General features: G+C 36.6%; 1 protein-coding gene across 6 annotated transcripts in view; it reads right to left on the reverse strand.

Annotated features, from left to right (window-relative positions):
- RBPJ (recombination signal binding protein for immunoglobulin kappa J region) overlaps nt 1-17,750 on the reverse strand; it is a 101,764-nt gene that overhangs the window by 40,570 nt on the left and 43,444 nt on the right. For 5 of the 6 annotated variants that reach the window (XM_030314087.1, XM_032593009.1, XM_030314086.1 and 2 more), the window contains one exon: nt 700-738. In XM_030314087.1, coding sequence (XP_030169947.1) covers nt 700-738 — 39 coding nt within the window. Of the gene's footprint in view, nt 1-699; nt 739-17,750 lie in introns of those variants that run through there. The other variant, XM_030314084.1, reaches the window with a different exon arrangement.

The following is a 17,750-nucleotide window of genomic DNA, read 5'->3' on the forward strand; positions in this document are numbered from 1 at the left end:
GTAGAAGATGTACAGTTAGGTGGAGTTAAAAGGTCCAGAACGATGGTAGAGTATGATGCCAGACTTAAGAAAAGAAAAAGAAAAAATGACAACGATATGCTTATACATGCATATAATTTTCTTGAAAGATACTAACAATGCAGGATTAGCATTAACTCTAGGGCTGTAACTGTGCAACAGGTATCTTTTTTATTTACAAATGCTGATTGAAAAAATTTTAAATCATTTAAGACTAATCCTTTCAAATTTAACATTTGTAATTAAAATGTATATTGTAAAATTAATTCGCATAATTAGAACACAATGTAGTATTTATAGTCTCCTTAAAATGGTTAAAATCTTACATTTCTTTAAATTTTTTTAAAGCATTTATCTTTCAAGTTTCACTTATAATCAATAAATTATGATTAGCTAAATGCAGCTAGATTGGCCAGATATCGGAAGCTATCTTTACATTGTTGCCTTTGTTATGTTCACTATATCATACTCAAGATTACTTCTTAAAAGGTTTCATTTTCCCCTTTGAACTATACCCGATTAGCCTGGTTTTGGGGGGAGGACGTAGGGAAGGATGGGAAGAAGCTTATGATCTAGATACCAGTATCTGAATCATTTCAAGAGCACCTAATATCATTTTTAAGATGACAGGATCTGGTATTTTCATTTAATGTTTGGGTGAAAGACTAATATAATGCTTACCTAGTGAGTCGTTTAGGTGGAGGCCGCTCACCAAATTTTCTGGAAAAAATAAGAAAAATAAATAAATATATATAGGCTGTTATTCCACAGGAAGCTTTTTAGGCACCATGAAATCTCCTTTGCGACGTATACTTCAACTCTACTAAGAACAGCACAAAGGGACGTCCTTTAGCAACCATCCTTACCCAGAAATAACAAAATACATACTTTAAAAATGGTTTCTAAACAAAAACAACACACCCTAAGTATGCCTTACATACCCACTCTGAGCATGTAGCACAATGATCAGAGGAGTGTGACCAATACCTCCTAGAGACACCTTGCAAAAAAACCCCACAACTAACCAAAGACACCCAGTCTCACACAATCTGCAGCACTCAGAAAAATCCTCACAGCCCAAGAGGTGGTATAGAGCTTACCAGTGTCTGTCATGTGCCAGGCACTTTGCTATCCATATTTTATACATTACTCTTTTTAATTAATATAAAACAATTCTGTAAAGCACATATTGGCCCATTTAAAAAATGCAGAAAGCAACTTGCCCACTAAGTAAGTTAAGTGGCAAGGCAGAGTTGAAATTTAAACCCAGCTGCTGATAAATAATACCAAAGTTTGTATGGAACCATAAAAGACCAAGAATAGCCAAAGTTATCTTGAAAAAGGAGAACAAAGCTAAGGGTCTCACAATTCCAAATTTCAAGATATACTACACAAAGCTGTAGTAATCAAAACAGTATGGTACTGGCACAAAAACAGACACATAAATCAATGGAACAGAAAACCCTGAAATAAACCCGTGTTTATATGGTCAATTAATCTATGACAAAGAAAACAAGAATATTCAATGGAGAAAAGGGTCTCTTCAGTAAGTGGTGCTGGGAAAGCTGGGCTAGTACATGCAAAAGAACGAAACTACACTACTTTTTAACAATATATACAAAAATAAACTCAAAATGGATTAAAGACATAAATGGGAAACCTGAAGGCATAAAAATCCTAAAAGAGAAGTAGGTAGTAATGTCTCTGACAGTGGCCACAGCAATATTTTTCTAGGTAGGTCTCCTAAGGCAAGGGAAACACAAAAGCAAAAATAAACTATTATGACCACATCAAAATAAAATGCTTTTGCACAGTGAAAGAAACCATCAACAAAACAAAAAGGCAACTTACTGAATGGGTGAAAATATCTGCAAATGATATATCTAATAAGGACTTAATATCTAAAATACATAAAGAACTTCTACAACTCAACACCCAAAATAATCTGATTAAAAATGGGCAGAGGACCTGAATATTTTTCCAGACATACAAATGGCCAACAGACACATGAGAAGATGCTCAACATCACTAATCATTAGGGAAATGCAAATCAAAGCCACGAGACAGCACCTTAACACCTGTAAGAATGGCTAAAATAAACAACACAAAAGATAACAAGTGTTGGCAAGGATATGGAGAAAAAGGAACCCTGCGCACTGCTGGTAGGAATGTAAATTGGTACAGTCACTGTGGAAAACAGTACAGAGGTTCCTCAAAAATTAAAAACAGAAATACCTTATGACCCAGTAATTCCACTACTGAGTACTTAACCAAAGAAAATGAAAACACGATTTCAAAATGATATATGTACCCTTTTGTTTATTGCAACATTATTTACAAGAGCCAAGATATCAAAGCAACCTAAGGACCATTGATAGACAAACGGATAAGGAAAATATGGTGTACACATACACACACACACACACAAAGAATATCATGAAGACATTAAAAAAAAAGGGGGGGGGAGATCTTGCCATTTGAGAAAACATGGATGAACCTAGAGGGTATTACACTATGTGAAGTCAGATTGAGAAAGACAAATACCCCATGATTTCATTCATATGTGAAGTTAAAAAAAATAAAAAATCAGGGGCGCCTGGGTGGCTCAGTTGGTTGAGCGGCCGACTTCAGCTCAGGTCACGATCTCGCAGTCCGTGAGTTCGAGCCCCGCATCAGGCTCTGTGCTGACAGCTCGGAGCCTGGAGCGTGTTTCGGATTCTGTGTCTCCCTCTCTCTGACCCTCCCCCGTTCATGCTCTGTCTCTCTCTGTCTCAAAAATAAATAAACGTTAAAAAAAAAAATTTTTAAAATAATAAAAAAAAAATAAAAAAATAAAAAATCAGAATCCGACTTATAAATATAGGGAATAAACTGATGGCTGCCAGAGGGAAGGGAGTGGGCGGTGGGCAAAATGGGTGAGGGGGAGCAGGAGACACAGGCTTTCAGTTATAGAATGAGTAAGTCACAGGAATAAAAGGCACAGCATAGGGAATATAGTCAACGACACTGTAATAGTGTTGTATGGTGTCAGAATGTAACTACACTTACGGTGAGCACAGCAGACACAGAGAAAAGTTGAATCACTATGCTATACAGGAAACTAATGTAACACTGTGTCAATTATATGCAAACAAAATTAAAAAAAAAAAACCTAGATGTTGACTACTCAAGAAGCTTATAGTACATGGCCCTTCAGAAAGAAATAGGCTAAGTGGACAAACAAAAGCATTTCAACTGGTTATAAGAGGGCAAGGAGAAAAGCTTGAGCAAGGGTCAAGAAAGCACAATTTAGGCTGCAATTATAATACAGCATGGAGGTTAAGAAAAACTCTCTAGAGTAAAATTAGCTGAGTTCAAATCCATGATTTAGTGTTTTCCTATTGTGTAACTTTGAAGTTACCTGACTCTCCAGACCTTAGTTTCCTCACATGGGAAGAGGGCACCGTGACTACATTTACCTCAAAGAGGTGTTGAAGGGATTAAATATGTTAATATTTAGAAACACATAAAATAGTGCCTGGTATGCAGTAAGTGCTCAACAAATGTTAGTCATTATTACTACACTTTTGTTATAAATTGGCAAGCCAAAATTATGAAATAAGGAACTAAGCGTGATGTTAATAAGAATAAATAAGTATAGAGGAAGAAGAAACTAACTTCTACGTGATGACCTATTTCCACTGCGAGGTTCTCTAAGAGATGGTGGAAGCACACTTGAAAATGGACCAATAGAATTGTGTTTTCAAGCAGATTGAAGTTACAAACAGGCTAAGTGACTTGCTTATAATCAGTTACAGGTTGCAAAGCCTAATTTGACTTAAGAGTTCTCTACTGTACTTAATGTCCCACAAAATTATTAACTTTGATGATAAAAGCCTTAGCATCTGATGTAGTACATTTTGTTGTGTAATTTAATGCTATATGACATTGTTTATGAACTCAGGATTTATAAACAATGGGTATCTGTGACTACATTTTTGTTAACCCTGAAATACTGAAATAGTATTCTAACTCAAACAGTACAAAAATATGAGTAAACAATCTAAGTTTCTGTTGGAAGAATTACTTATTAATTCTTTGATTTTACCCTGCAGGATATTCAATTTTAAAAACCAAGAAACAAAACACAATGTTTTACCAGCAACATCAGCAGGGCCACTGAAGACCACAGGTTCTAAACCACTGAACTACTGAAAAACAAAAAACAACAACAACAAACACTCACTGAACTACTGGCTAATCTGTAAATTTCAGTTCTGGAATTAAAGCTGAAAATCTACTCCTGAATCTTTTTCCAAACGGAAGACTTTTTTGAATTTTTCAAACTGATTACACATACCATTAAACTGCCTTACTATGTTAGATATAGTTTACAAAAACCAAGAAGTTTAAGACAGCCTTTAAAATATTTCTTTGCATATACTGTGTATGTAAGAAAGAGCACAGTTGCACTTTATAAAGACAAGCAAAGTGAGGTGGTTAAAATGGTGAAAATTTTACAGAGACACAGCTAACGAAATAAATAAAACTTTCCAATGGAGATCATGACATGGTACCCTTCATACTAGTATTCCATACTAATATTCCAACCATCAGGCACCTTTTTGGTTCTGACATAGCTTTATTACAGGACAAGTAAGAGATCCACTGTACTCACAATTGAAACATAAATTTTGTTTCTCGGTGCTCTGAAATGCTTACAAAATTAGATTAACAACTAAGTGTTAATTAAAATATCTGTCTCTATTCCTTTTTGGAAATACCCCTTGGATGCAATCAACAATTACACAACATTCTCATGCAGAATCCCTCCTGCCCCTACAGAAAACATGAGCAAGAGAACTCAGCAAGTTTGCATGTTGAGCTTGGAACAGCACTTCAAAATTTAGCAACATTCTATCTAGGCGCCATCCTAAGGTGAGGAATCTGTTAATAAAATTAAATTGCTTCTTCAGTAGATAATAAAGCACCTCCATTAACTGTTGTGAGCGATCCCAGTCCTTTCTTTAATGCATACACCATCACACTATCTCATTAAAACTAATGGTTACTGTATTTACTGCAATAGGGGAAGGATAAGAAAATGGGTTTTTTAAGAAAAGTCATGAAAGCATTTACTAGGTTCACAATGAAGTATTCTGAAGCTTGCAGCTGAACTAAATCCTAATTATTTAATAAAATTTATAGGTCTACATATTTTAAAATGTCAAGTTACATAATAAGGTGCATTATGAATCCTGTAATTTTCACTACTAATCTGATATACAATATATACAACTTCAAGAATTATCTACTGCAAAAAAGAAGGTCCATTTTTAAACAGGAATGACTCAAAAAATTCATGATGTAATATTTATATCATGCAATCAAAATATTCACCTTTCAGCAGAAATGACTACAGTCCATTATCAATTTCTCATAGACTGATTATAATTTAAAGATTAAACTCTATCTCTCACTCTTATAATAGGGAATGGTAAGACAGGCATAAATTTTTATCTTTATTTGCAATCTATTTTAAAAACAAGGTGTCAAAAATAAAAACAAGGTGTCTATTCACATGATCTGTGTTAACAACTGAACCAGAAATAAGTTGGACCAACCAAGTTTAGACCACTCTCATGTAAAATGATTTTCATAATAGGTGTATGGTGTATTTAACAATAAAAAATAATCTAAATCCCTAAGTACTCTAAGGATGCTTCTAATTTTATAAAATACGGAATTAATTCTTCATTGTGACAAAGAATCACTGCTATCCAATTATCTTTTTGATAGTATAGATTATCGATATCTCATCGGCAAGAAGTTTCTCAAATTATATGCATGCTGTATTATATAAAATGTAGTTCTGACTAAATGTAATAATATATAATAATCTGCTTATATATCTAAGGGGAAAAGTTATGATTCTGGCTTTTTTTAAATGTTTATTTATTTTTGAGACAGAGACAGAGAGAGGCAGAGAGAGAGGGAAACACAGAGCCTGATGCAGGGCTCGAACCCATGAACCATAAGATCATGACTTGATCTTAACATATTGCTACAAAAAGTCCCCAAAACCTGATGTTATCTAGAGTAACAATATTAGAACATCAGTTTTAAAAACAGATGTGGCTGGAAAAGCAAGCTCAAGTCTTTGGGAAACTCTTGTGCCCCTGGGTTGTGGAACTAAAAGCAACTGCCTCTATTTTACTGTATTTCACAAATTTTCTGCTTTAACAGAAATGAGAATAAAATAAAGGCAAGAAACACTGGTGTAGTATTTGCAGGAAATAAGTAGAAAAGAAAGCATGAACAATCCAAACTCTTAAACTAAATTTTATACCAAATTTGCTGTAAACAGCATATTAATTTTATACAGTTGGAAAGTATTGGGATTCCCATGATTTAAGACAGTGAAATAAACTAGCACTTGATTGAGGAAAAATTAGTAATGTTGACTCATATCCTCAAGAATGCACACCTGGCCATGCCACCAGAAGGAAACAAATAGGTAATACACATTATTATTCTATTTTATGATAATGTATAATATGAAAAGAAAGCAAAATATACTAGGAAGCTGTTTGATAATTTACTCACAAAAAAATATAAGAGGCTAATTAGAAAAGGCTACATATAACATTCTGTCCTTGTCTCCAGATTCATTCATTCACCTAGTAGAAATCAAGTATAGATATATGGAATACATCAGTGAACAAATCTATGTCTTTATGGAACATATATGCTATTAGGACACATGGACAGTGAAATATATGCAAAGATGTTCTTCTATGTAATTACCAAAAGTAAAATTTTAGAAACTACATATTGTACCTATTGGATAGAACTGGAGATTAATATTTAACCAATTGAAAATTTTTAAAAATAAATATGTAATTTATCTCTACTGTAAAAAGCTCATCCATTCTCTGTCCGTGGCAGAAAACAGCCTATTAAGTCACACAACTTTGAGCAAAACATGTCTGCCTTTGTTCTACTTTAATTTCTAGTTTTGAACTTGCTCTTCCCTCAAGAATCACATTTGGTAACAATACTGCTCACAACCTGTTGAGGTGCAACCAGTGGTCCTTGGCACCACGTGCCCTCCTGGCCATCACATGTATTAAATGTGTTTCTATAAGAACAAATATCCTACGGGGTAGATTTCAAAGACAAGCCATGCTTGCAGCTGGCCCCATCAGGTGGAGAAACGTGCTTCCCCCAATTCCCTGTACTGGTAGAACATCTAAAAGCATGGTTTCTTTAATTTTGATTCTACCTTTTCTTTACAATAAAAGAAAAATATCAAAGTCATCTTTGTAACAATGTGGCAGCAGTTTGTGAAAAGCAACAGGAAAACCGGAAAGACATAACTGAAGGGTGACTGAGACCATCATCTCCAGCTATTCTCAGTATCTGCCTTCTTAGATATTTCCAATATTATTACTGGGATAAGGGGGTGCCTTTCCAAAATCCATTACCTGGGGAAGGGCTTTCCCGGGTTAAATCTGCAAGAGCCATAAGCCTTACTATCCAGATGGCATAACTGAGTTGCGAGAACACTGGCATCCATTAACACTGCAGATGAGATCTTATATGAAAAGTATGCATCTTAAAATCTATGGCTTCTAGAAGAGGGGGCAACTGGACACTGGGCAAACTATGCTAATTTCATGTATCAAAAGACTGAATGGGACAAACTGACAATGCTTCCTAATATAATGTATTAAGTAGAGTACATTATCACTTCTGTGATGTTACTGCCAAAAAAATGTAGAAACTAAAGATGAACACAAGAAAATTTAAACCTGAAGCATGGATTAGTCAACAAAATAACCGAGCTATACTTTAATTACTTAAAAAATTTTTTTTCAATATTTATTTTTGAGAGACAAAGAGTGTGGGCGGGGGGAGGGGCAGAGAGAGGAGGACACAGAATCCGAGGCAGGTTCCAGGCTCTGAGCTGTTGGCACACAGCCAGACATGGGGCTCAAACTCATGAACCGTGAGATCATGACCTGAGCCAAAGTCAGATGCTTAACCGACTGAGCCACCCAGGTGCCCAGTATCTGAACTATACTCTTAAAAGCATCGAGGTTACCATTAAAAAAAAAGAAAAAAAAATTAAAAAAAAAATTGGGGGCGCCTGGGTGGCTCAGTCGGTTAAGTGCCCGACTTCGGCTCAGGTCATGATCTCGAGGTTTGTGAGTTCGAGCCCCGCGTCGGGCTCTATGCTGACAGCTCAGAGCCTGGAGCCTGCTTCAGAATCTGTGTCTCCCCTTCTCTCTGCCCCTCCCCTGTTCATGCTCTGTCTCTGTCTCAAAAATAAATAAAAAACGTTAAAAACTAAAAAAAATAAAATAAAATAAAAAGCATCAAGGTTATGAAAGATAAAAAACTGAGGAACTGGCCAGATTAAAAGAGACTAAAGACACATGATAACTGAGTGCAACATACTATCCAGAATTTACTTCTGCTATAAAGGACATTATTCAGACAACTGACAAAATCTGAATAGAGCTAGCAGAGTGGAGAACAGGATTATATCAATCTTAACATCCTAGTTGTGATAACTGTACAGGGGTTATGTAAGGGACTGTTCTTACTTTTATTAGAAACAACCACCACAATATTTAGGGAAACTAAAGGAAAGTTGTCTACTTCTTACCTTCAAATGGTCTAGAGAAAATAAAGTGTGCGTGCGTGCGTGTGTGTGTGTGTGTGTGTGTGTAGACATACAGAAGAATAAAGCAAATGTGGTAAAATGTTAACACTTGAGATCCCTGGCATTTTCCTTGTAGTATTTTTGTAATTCTTCTGTAAACTGAAATTGTATCAGAATAAAAAGGCCACACTCTGAGAAACACTAATCTCTTGATCAAGTTGCTGGCCTGACCCTGCTTTGCCACAGAAACTGGTGGTGACAAACCTATCAAAAACATTCAGGGGAGGTGTCATATAAAAGACTATGGCCAGCTTCCTGATACAGCTTTTATGTTCTCTTGATAATTATGCAAGATTCGCTTATAGATGTAAAGTTTTGCTAATACTCGGTGCTAGTGCACAAGTGGACAAACAGAAATCTCACACACTGTCGGGAGTTTAAATTTGTGCAATCTTTTTGGAACACATTTTAACAATGTCTATTAATAATTCAAGAAATTTATTATATAGGTAGACAATTTGTGACTGTGGAAAAATATGCATACGAAGAAACATGATGAATAAAGCATCATTTGTATTAACAACAACAAAAAAAGTAAATGTCATGTGTACAATTAGGAATCACTTTCTGATTATCTACCACTGCCCAGTCGCAGCCATATATACCTAAAAAAGCAAACCAGTTAGGGGCGCCTGGGTGGCTCAGTCAGTTAAGCGTCCGATTTCAGCTAAAGTCATGATCTCACAGTCCATGAGTTTGAGCCCCATGTCAGGCTCTGTGCTGACAGCTTCAGAGCCTGGAGCCTGCTTTGGATTCTGTGTCCCCTTCTCTCTCTGCCCCTCCCCTGCTCATGCTCTGTGTCTCTCTGTCTCAAAAATAAAGACATTAAATAAAAAAAAAAAAATTAAAAAAAAAAAAAAAGCAAACCAGTTAGCAGCATTCATTTTGAATGAGAAAATAAGGTCCACATTTTCATCTCCCCCAAGTGCACATATAAAAAAATACATACACCTTATACACAATTATTTGTGATAATTACAGGCAGCAGCAAGAATTCCATTTTGTTCTAGAATGTGTCACACAATTTAATAGGTGCCTTATTCTTTACTAATTAAGTCTGGTTTAGGTAAACAGCAAAATAAAATTACATTCTCTAGAAATCAACTCACACACCAAGTGTACAACACAGGTAGCTTAAAGTAAAAATAGATAAAGGCATACGAGTTAAGAATTTACTCAAAAAACAGTCTCTGCAAATTTCCCTGGGAAGCTACTTTAGAAAAACATATGCCCAATTCAAATAAAGAAATTCACACCCTTAAGGAAAACATATACTTCCACAAAGGGAAATACAATGCAACTTAAAGAGCTTTAAATAGGTTCCAATCTTAGCTATCTGCTTAATTTTTGTTAAGAACTCCTTCAAATGCCTCACTTGACCTCATGAACTGCCTTTTAAGGCTGCGTTCAAGAGGTGCAAAGTGTCACCTGATGGAACACAGAGTATCACACATGGGAATGGTAGACAAGTGCTGTGGTAAGTACATGGACTCCAGGGCTGCACTGCTTAAATTCAAATCCCAGATTTAATGCCAACAAGTGGAAGTTACTTAAATTCTATGTCTCATTTTCCTCAACTGAAAACACAGATAACAGTACTTCCATATGAGTCTCACAAGAATTTAAAATGTTGATCTATGTATAGCACCTAAAAGAGTACCTGGTACGAATAAGCACTCAGTAAAACACCACTACTCCTTCAAGGCTGGATTACTCAACGATATTTACTCTAACAAATACGGTAAAACTGAAATCGACCCTTCAAAACAAATACACATTTATATTGTTTTAGAAATACATGTAATTAACCATGTATCTCATAGGGATTAACATCCAGAATATATAAAAAACTCCTCTAACTCAACAACAAAAAACCTGATTTAAAAATAGGTACAGGAGAAAAAAACAGGAAAAAGACTTGAACAGATATATTTGTCCGAGAAGATAAACAAATGGCAAATAAGCACGTGAAAAGATACTCAACATCACTAGTCATTAGGAAAACGCAAATCAAAACCATAAAGAAATACTGCTTCGCATCCATTAGGATGGTGATTATCAAAAATAACAGAAAATAACAAGTGTTGGTGAGGATATGGGAAAATTAAAACCTCTGTACCTTACTGTGGGAATGTAAAATGGTGCGGCCACTATAGAAAGCAGTGTGGTGGTTCCTCCAAAAATTATACATAGTTACTGCATGACCAGTCAAATTCAATTCTGGGTGTAAACCCAAAAGAAGTGAAAGCAGGCACTCAAACAGATACTTGCGCACCATTGCTCACAGCAGCATTATTTACAACAGCCCAAAGGTGGAAACAAGCCAAATGCCTACTGATGAATGAAGAAATGAACAAATGTGGTATACACATATAATGAAATATTATTCTGCCTTAAAAAGGAAATTCTGACACATGGTACGACGTGGATGAACCTTGAAAACTTTATGCTGAGAGAAATAAGCCAGACACGAAAGGGCACATGTTCTAGGACTGCACTTATATAAGGTACCTAGAGTGGCCACATTCACAGAGCCAGAAAAGTAGAATGCTGGTTGCCAGGAGTTGGGGCTGGGGCTGGGGATAGGGGTCAGGGAGCAGAGAGAGTACAGAGTTTCAGTCTGGGAAGATAAAAAGCTTCGGAGATGGATGGAGATAGTTGTACGATAATGTAAAGGTACTTAATGCAACTGAACTGTACATTTAAAAATGGTTAAAATGATACATTTTATGTCATATATAATTTACCACACACAAAAACACATTTAGTTTTGCCTTATTTTTTTTTTAATAAATTTTTTTTTTCAACGTTTATTTATTTTTGGGACAGAGAGAGACAGAGCATGAACAGGGGAGGGGCAGAGAGAGAGGGAGACACAGAATCGGAAACAGGCTCCAGGCTCTGAGCCATCAGCCCAGAGCCTGACATGGGGCTCGAACTCCCGGATCGCGAGATCGTGACCTGGCTGAAGTCGGACGCTTAACCGACTGCGCCACTCAGGCGCCCCTTAGTTTTGCCTTAAACTACGGCTTAGAGAGGGATAAGGGCTCAGCTTTGAGGGGTCCTAAGTTACTACCAGTTCAAGTAACAGCAGCTGCGCAGTAACTTAAACACCAACAAGCAGGTGCCAAAACAAACAAATGAGGAGTATATGAACATATAAATAGAAATAGCACATGTGTATCCACATGTACACAGACACACACACAAACGGTTCCTACCACCATCAAGGCAAAGATACGAAAGGAGAAAGAGAGGTTTGCCCTAGAATTTATCCCTTCCAAGGAAGGGCAGCCCAGACAGCATACAAGTAACCCCTCAAAAACTGTTTAGGACTAAACACCTTTCACAGAAAATCCACAAGTGATCATGGACAACTGGCTTATATATGAGATGAAGTCACAAAGTTTTCTCCCACGCATGTCCCCTCTTATTTTTCATGCCCACCTCAAGTTACGAGCAGTGAAGATTTTTTTTCCTCCCTACAAATTTTCTGTCAGAGATGTTAAGGTTGTCAGTTCTTTAAAGGCTAAGCAGCCACTTGGAATTTCTTTGCAGGAAGAAATAAATCTGATTATTAATCAGAAGAGGTATTAACTTTTTTCTCATCCTTAAATATTCTAACCTTAGTGAGTCCAAAAAAAAAAAAAAAAAAAGGAAGGGAGGGAGGGGTTGAAAAGAAAAAAGAAGGCAGCAAAAGACATTTTTCTCCCTACAGAAAATTTAGAAGGCCATAACAGTATAACCATCCACAATGGGATTTTTTTCCCACCTGTTCTTCGTGGGTTCTACTCTTGCAAATACATGCAACATTTAGTGTATAAAACATCTGTCTGGGAAGGGCTCCAGTTACCTGTTAACCACGGCCTCGGACAAGTGAACAAGAAACGTCTGACACTGAGATAGGTCAGAACCCCAAGAAGTGGCCATCAATGATTTCTGAGATGGAAGCTTACCCTATAGTACAAAGGGCCAAGGAGATTTTTAGTAGGAAAGGATACGAGAAAAATGGTTACATCAGGAGTTCCTGCCTCCAGAGAATAAGTTATGGAAAAATAAGTAATTTTCAGTAAAAAAAACCCACACAACTATTAAGCCAAAAGAACTTGAAATTTTAAAGCCACACTCTATATTGAGTCCTAAGGCTCTAAAAATAAAATGTTCCACACACCTGGTATGTGGAGAGAGGCCAAGCATCATACATCACATAGGTCCCATCACACGGAAGGAAATGGGAGGAGTAGAAAAAGCATGTTTCCCTTTCAAAGTTAGGTCCAGTGGGTGTCTCCCTACTTAGTCCTGACTCAGCCTATGCAACAGAAAAGCCTGAGAGGCAGTATCATGCAATTAGGCAGGACATGGAGGCCTGTGACTCTTCCTTAAGGCAAGTACACCTTAGAACGTAGTGATACTGCTAGCCCATTGACAACAGTTTAAAATATATTGTTTGCTGACTTGAGATTATTATTGCTGATGAAATTCCAAAGTAGTAAAAATACTCTCCCCACATTATGTGTATAAATGGATACCAAGACATGTACAAGAACATCTGTAGCATCAGACATAAGCCAAAACTAACAACCCAAAAGACCAGTGTCAAGGATCAGATAAATTAAGGAATAATCATACAATAGAGTGCTATTCAGTAACCAAAGTGAACAAACTATCACCATATATGTGATACGCTGATCGCGAGCAAAAGAAGCCAGACTCAAAAAGGCACAAAATTATATAAATCTTTTTATAGGAAATTCAAAAACAAGCCACACTAATGTGCAGTGTTCATCGGGATACAGGTTACCTGTGGGAGAGTAGCAGAGAGACCAGAAGGGGCAACAAGAAGGGCTTCCAGGGAGCTGGTAACATTCTTGCTTCATGCGTGTGATGGTCACACGTGTATATTCACTTTGTGAAGATTCACTTTATTGTACGTTTACAATTTGTGTGCTTTGTTTTCTGTAGGTTTATGACATTAATTTAGAAATATATATGTGTGTATGTGGGTATTATGTATATTTTTCTTAATTGTTTTTTGAATGAATGGCTGGTTGAGGGGGTGGAGGGAAAGAGTTCTTTCCTGGAATTCATTCCTATTGCCTTCAAATTTTATTTTAACATCAAAATTTTATAAGGCAGTGATTTCTAGTCCTGGGCTACACCATTCCAGGATGATATATTTCATATTAATAAAAGTTAAATATCATGTCAACGGGCATATAAGTCCTAACAAAATTGGTCTTCCTCCCTCTCCATCCAAATTGTAGATCAGATATTCCCACAATCTTCTCTCCTATTTAGTAGGCAAAATATCAGGATCATCTGTGGTAAATCATCTACCACAAGATGATTAAAAATACCACGTATTTTTTAAAAATCACTAACTATGAAATGTCATGGAAAAAATGCTGAATATGTACTAGGATTAAAATGTTCCCATTATTAATCTTAAAACTGGCTTCCTTTGCCTATCTAATCTAAAACTGAGAAAAGGAAGGAGACAGAAAATGGTTTAATTGTTTTCCTATATTCTGGTTATTTTTATCTTAATCATTTAACACACATTTAAGTGCCTATTGTGTGTTAAGCACTGCACTAGACTTGGAACATGTGGCAACAAATAAGACACACTGTCCCTATCCATACAGACTACACTGTAACAGCAGCTACTAGAGGGCTGGCGTAAGGCTAGTACTGTGCCTGCATATCTCAACTGCATACACTTATCAGTCCTATAAGGTAGGTGCTATTATCCTCATTATGCAGATGCGGAAATTAGCTCAGAAAACTACCTTGCCCAGGCACCTGGGTGGCTCAGTTAGTTAAAGTGTCGGACTTTGGCTCAGGTCATGATCTCATGGTTCCTGAGTTCAAGCCCCAGGCTCCCATACTGACAGCTGGGAGCCGGGAGCTTGGAGCCTGCTTCGGATTGTGTCTCCCTCTCTCTCTGCCCCTCCCCCACTCACACTCGGTCTCTGTCCCTCTGAAAATTAATAAAACATTAAAAACAAACCAACAAAAAAACCAGAACTAAAGTATAATGTTCACGGTTTTCCATATACTCTGCATTAAGATGGAATTTAGCTAACATGCGAACATGGGGCCAGGGATATGAATTTTATGCTAGAATTGTAAAGTCCAGTAACTGATCCTAAAACTTTCTACAAGCACAGATGTGGTTTGCTTCAGTGAGGGGTCCACAAAAAACCAAAAAGGAAACCTTCTTTACCCTCCCAATGCTTCAGCTACTGACTAAATCTTAAAGGTAAAGGGTAAAATTTTCTTCGAATACTAGAAAGTGAAAAAAATGCTGTTTAAAGTTATCAATACATAAAATTCAGCAAATCTAAAGACAATTGTCAGAGGAGCCACACCTTGGCTACCACACACATATGAATACAGACACGTGTGTGCCCACATATGTTTGTCATAAATTTGACATTTACTCTTACATTTTCCTCGCACAAGGAAAAATGTTACAATTGTAGTGGGAACTGTGTCTTATGACTTTACTATTTACACTATCGATCATAATTCTGCAAAGTACATTTTCTTCTGAGTTGAAAGGAACCAAGAATCTACACAAACATCTTCAGTAAACAAAGAGGTTTTACATTCTTCTTTTTTATGGTGATAGAAATTATACAAACACAGTACCAGCCCAACCTCCATCAAACCATGTTTGGCCAATTTCTTACATAGCCAAATCTCTAACACAGTTTGGTATTCTCAAGTATCTGAATTCAGCAGTGCATCCGCCTTTTATTTTCCTTGAAAAAACACGGACCAGAACATTTATGGATAGGGTAGCCAGAATAAGGTCTAATGAATAAAGGTAAGGCTAGGACTCGGGTTTATAAAGGAGTTAAGCAGTTTCAAAGAATCCTGTCCCTGAGGGCATAATAAACGATGCCAATTATCACTTTAAAATATGTAAGATAGGACACTGAATTAAAATGGAGAATTTTAATAAACAAAAATAATAAAATGATCAAAATTCATATGATCAGAATGGGAAAGAGACTTCCAAAATGTTTTTTATAATACCATTGCATGAATAAGGAAATGACTTTCAGCGTTGAGTGTTAATGGCCCAAACAATACATTTCTTCTGAATTACAACAGGCCATAATACAATAGACCTGCATTTGTGGTAATGCCTAAACCACTCTGAAGAAGTGGTCTTAACCACAATTCAAAGCTTAAAAGATGGCTTTCTGCCAAAGTCTATCCGAGCCAGTAACTTGTCACGCTGCCTTCACGCACCGCTAGGACCAAAAACACGGACCCAGCAGCTAGTATCTGCTTCCTCAAGCCTCACAGGAGGCCCAGGACTCTGAAAGGTAATACGCAAGACAGCGGCACAGAAGTTGAGAGTGCAATCTGACGGCAAACTGCTTTGCCCTGGGTGGGAGGAAAAGCAGCCGAATACTCGAATCATCTGAGGACCTCTGCTCAGCATAAAGGAAAGGTTCTGAACTGGGAACGACCATGAAGTGATTAAAAGTATAGATCATCAGAAACTGATGGTGTCGAAGCACTAACACAGGAGCAAAAGCTGGGAGTCAGGGTAGCAACAAAGAAAACGAGAATAACCACCTTTAATAGGAAGAGGTTTCACTCATCATCTGAGTCACTCACGTATGTATGTACTTAGTGTTTTGCTGTGCTATGAATTTCAATTATGCAAACTGCAAAGCTGTGTTGTCAGAGTTAATTTACTGTCTAGTCGACGGCCCAACATCAAACTGTCTAACTAGAAAACAGGAGGATAGGTCTTCCTTAAAGATAAACTCTACTGCAGCCACTTAATTCTTAACATTCCTTTTACCAACTTCTACACCTGCATGCTCCCTGAAGACATGTCGTTTCTCTACAGTAGTAGTCTTACTGACCTCTTCTCATTCTTTCCTTCTGTCATAAACAAATCATTGACTAATGCTGCCAACTGTATCTCAAATTATCTTCTATATTTCCATTCCCCGATTCCACAAGGCTAAATGAAGCTCTCATTACTACTATCCACAGCTTCCTAAACTGGCCTCATATAGCAGAACAGAGAAGTATGTACCAACAAATAGCATGTATCTCCTTATATATGCTGTCACTTAATTCTCATTCATAGCCCTGACAGGTAGGCATTATTTCAAACTTAGAAAATTGAGCTCAGAAAGTCACAAGGCAGGACTTTCTCCTACCTCTGACTATGCATTGACCATACTAAGGTCAAGATAATGAGACCCACACATAAATACATAAGCAAGCCATACTCTGGTCCTTAAACTGCTTATCTTCTTTATCTTCCCAAAATAAGGACTTTTTTCTCCCTAATTCACTGATAAATTAATGTCTATTTTCTTTTTTCATTAAACAAACCACCCATCATATGAAAATTTAATGTTTCAGAAAAATCATTTTTTAACCTGTAAACTATTTCTCAGCAAACAAAAACTGTTGAATCTCAAGAATGAAATGCTGTAGTAATCAAACTAGAAAATATGAAACAATGCCACTAGGTGAAATAAACCAGGGAAATCTGATGTGTTAATAGCTGTAGGGATTAGTGGAATCCAGAGCCTTTAAAGAGCTATAGGAGGAAAAAAAATGCCAACCTGTTTCCTCAATAAATCAGATAGGCACAGTGGATTTTTTTAGGCCATAACTTTTATGCTGAACAACCTTTTTTTTTTTTTTTAAATAGAAGTGTGCATAAGAGAAATATGGCCAAACCTATAAGCTTATATTATTCACATTAAAGTTGGCTCAAGTGTGTATAGTGTTAACATCAAGTTTTCAAATATAAGCCTGTAGACAGTATGTGTTCACTAACCCAATAAACCAGAATAATAGCAAGTCATATGTTAAAAAAGAAAAAAAGGTGGCAAAACAAAACAAAACAAAAAAAATGGAATAGTAGCTCTTAAACTAGAATATTATTTAGATGAACTATTCTGAATTAAAAATAATCATGAACAAATTGATCTGAAATTAGAACACTATTTTCCACATTGGAGAAAAAAATTAT

This window comes from Lynx canadensis, chromosome B1 (genome assembly GCF_007474595.2).
Source record: "Lynx canadensis isolate LIC74 chromosome B1, mLynCan4.pri.v2, whole genome shotgun sequence".
Taxonomy (NCBI): Eukaryota; Metazoa; Chordata; class Mammalia; order Carnivora; family Felidae; genus Lynx; species Lynx canadensis.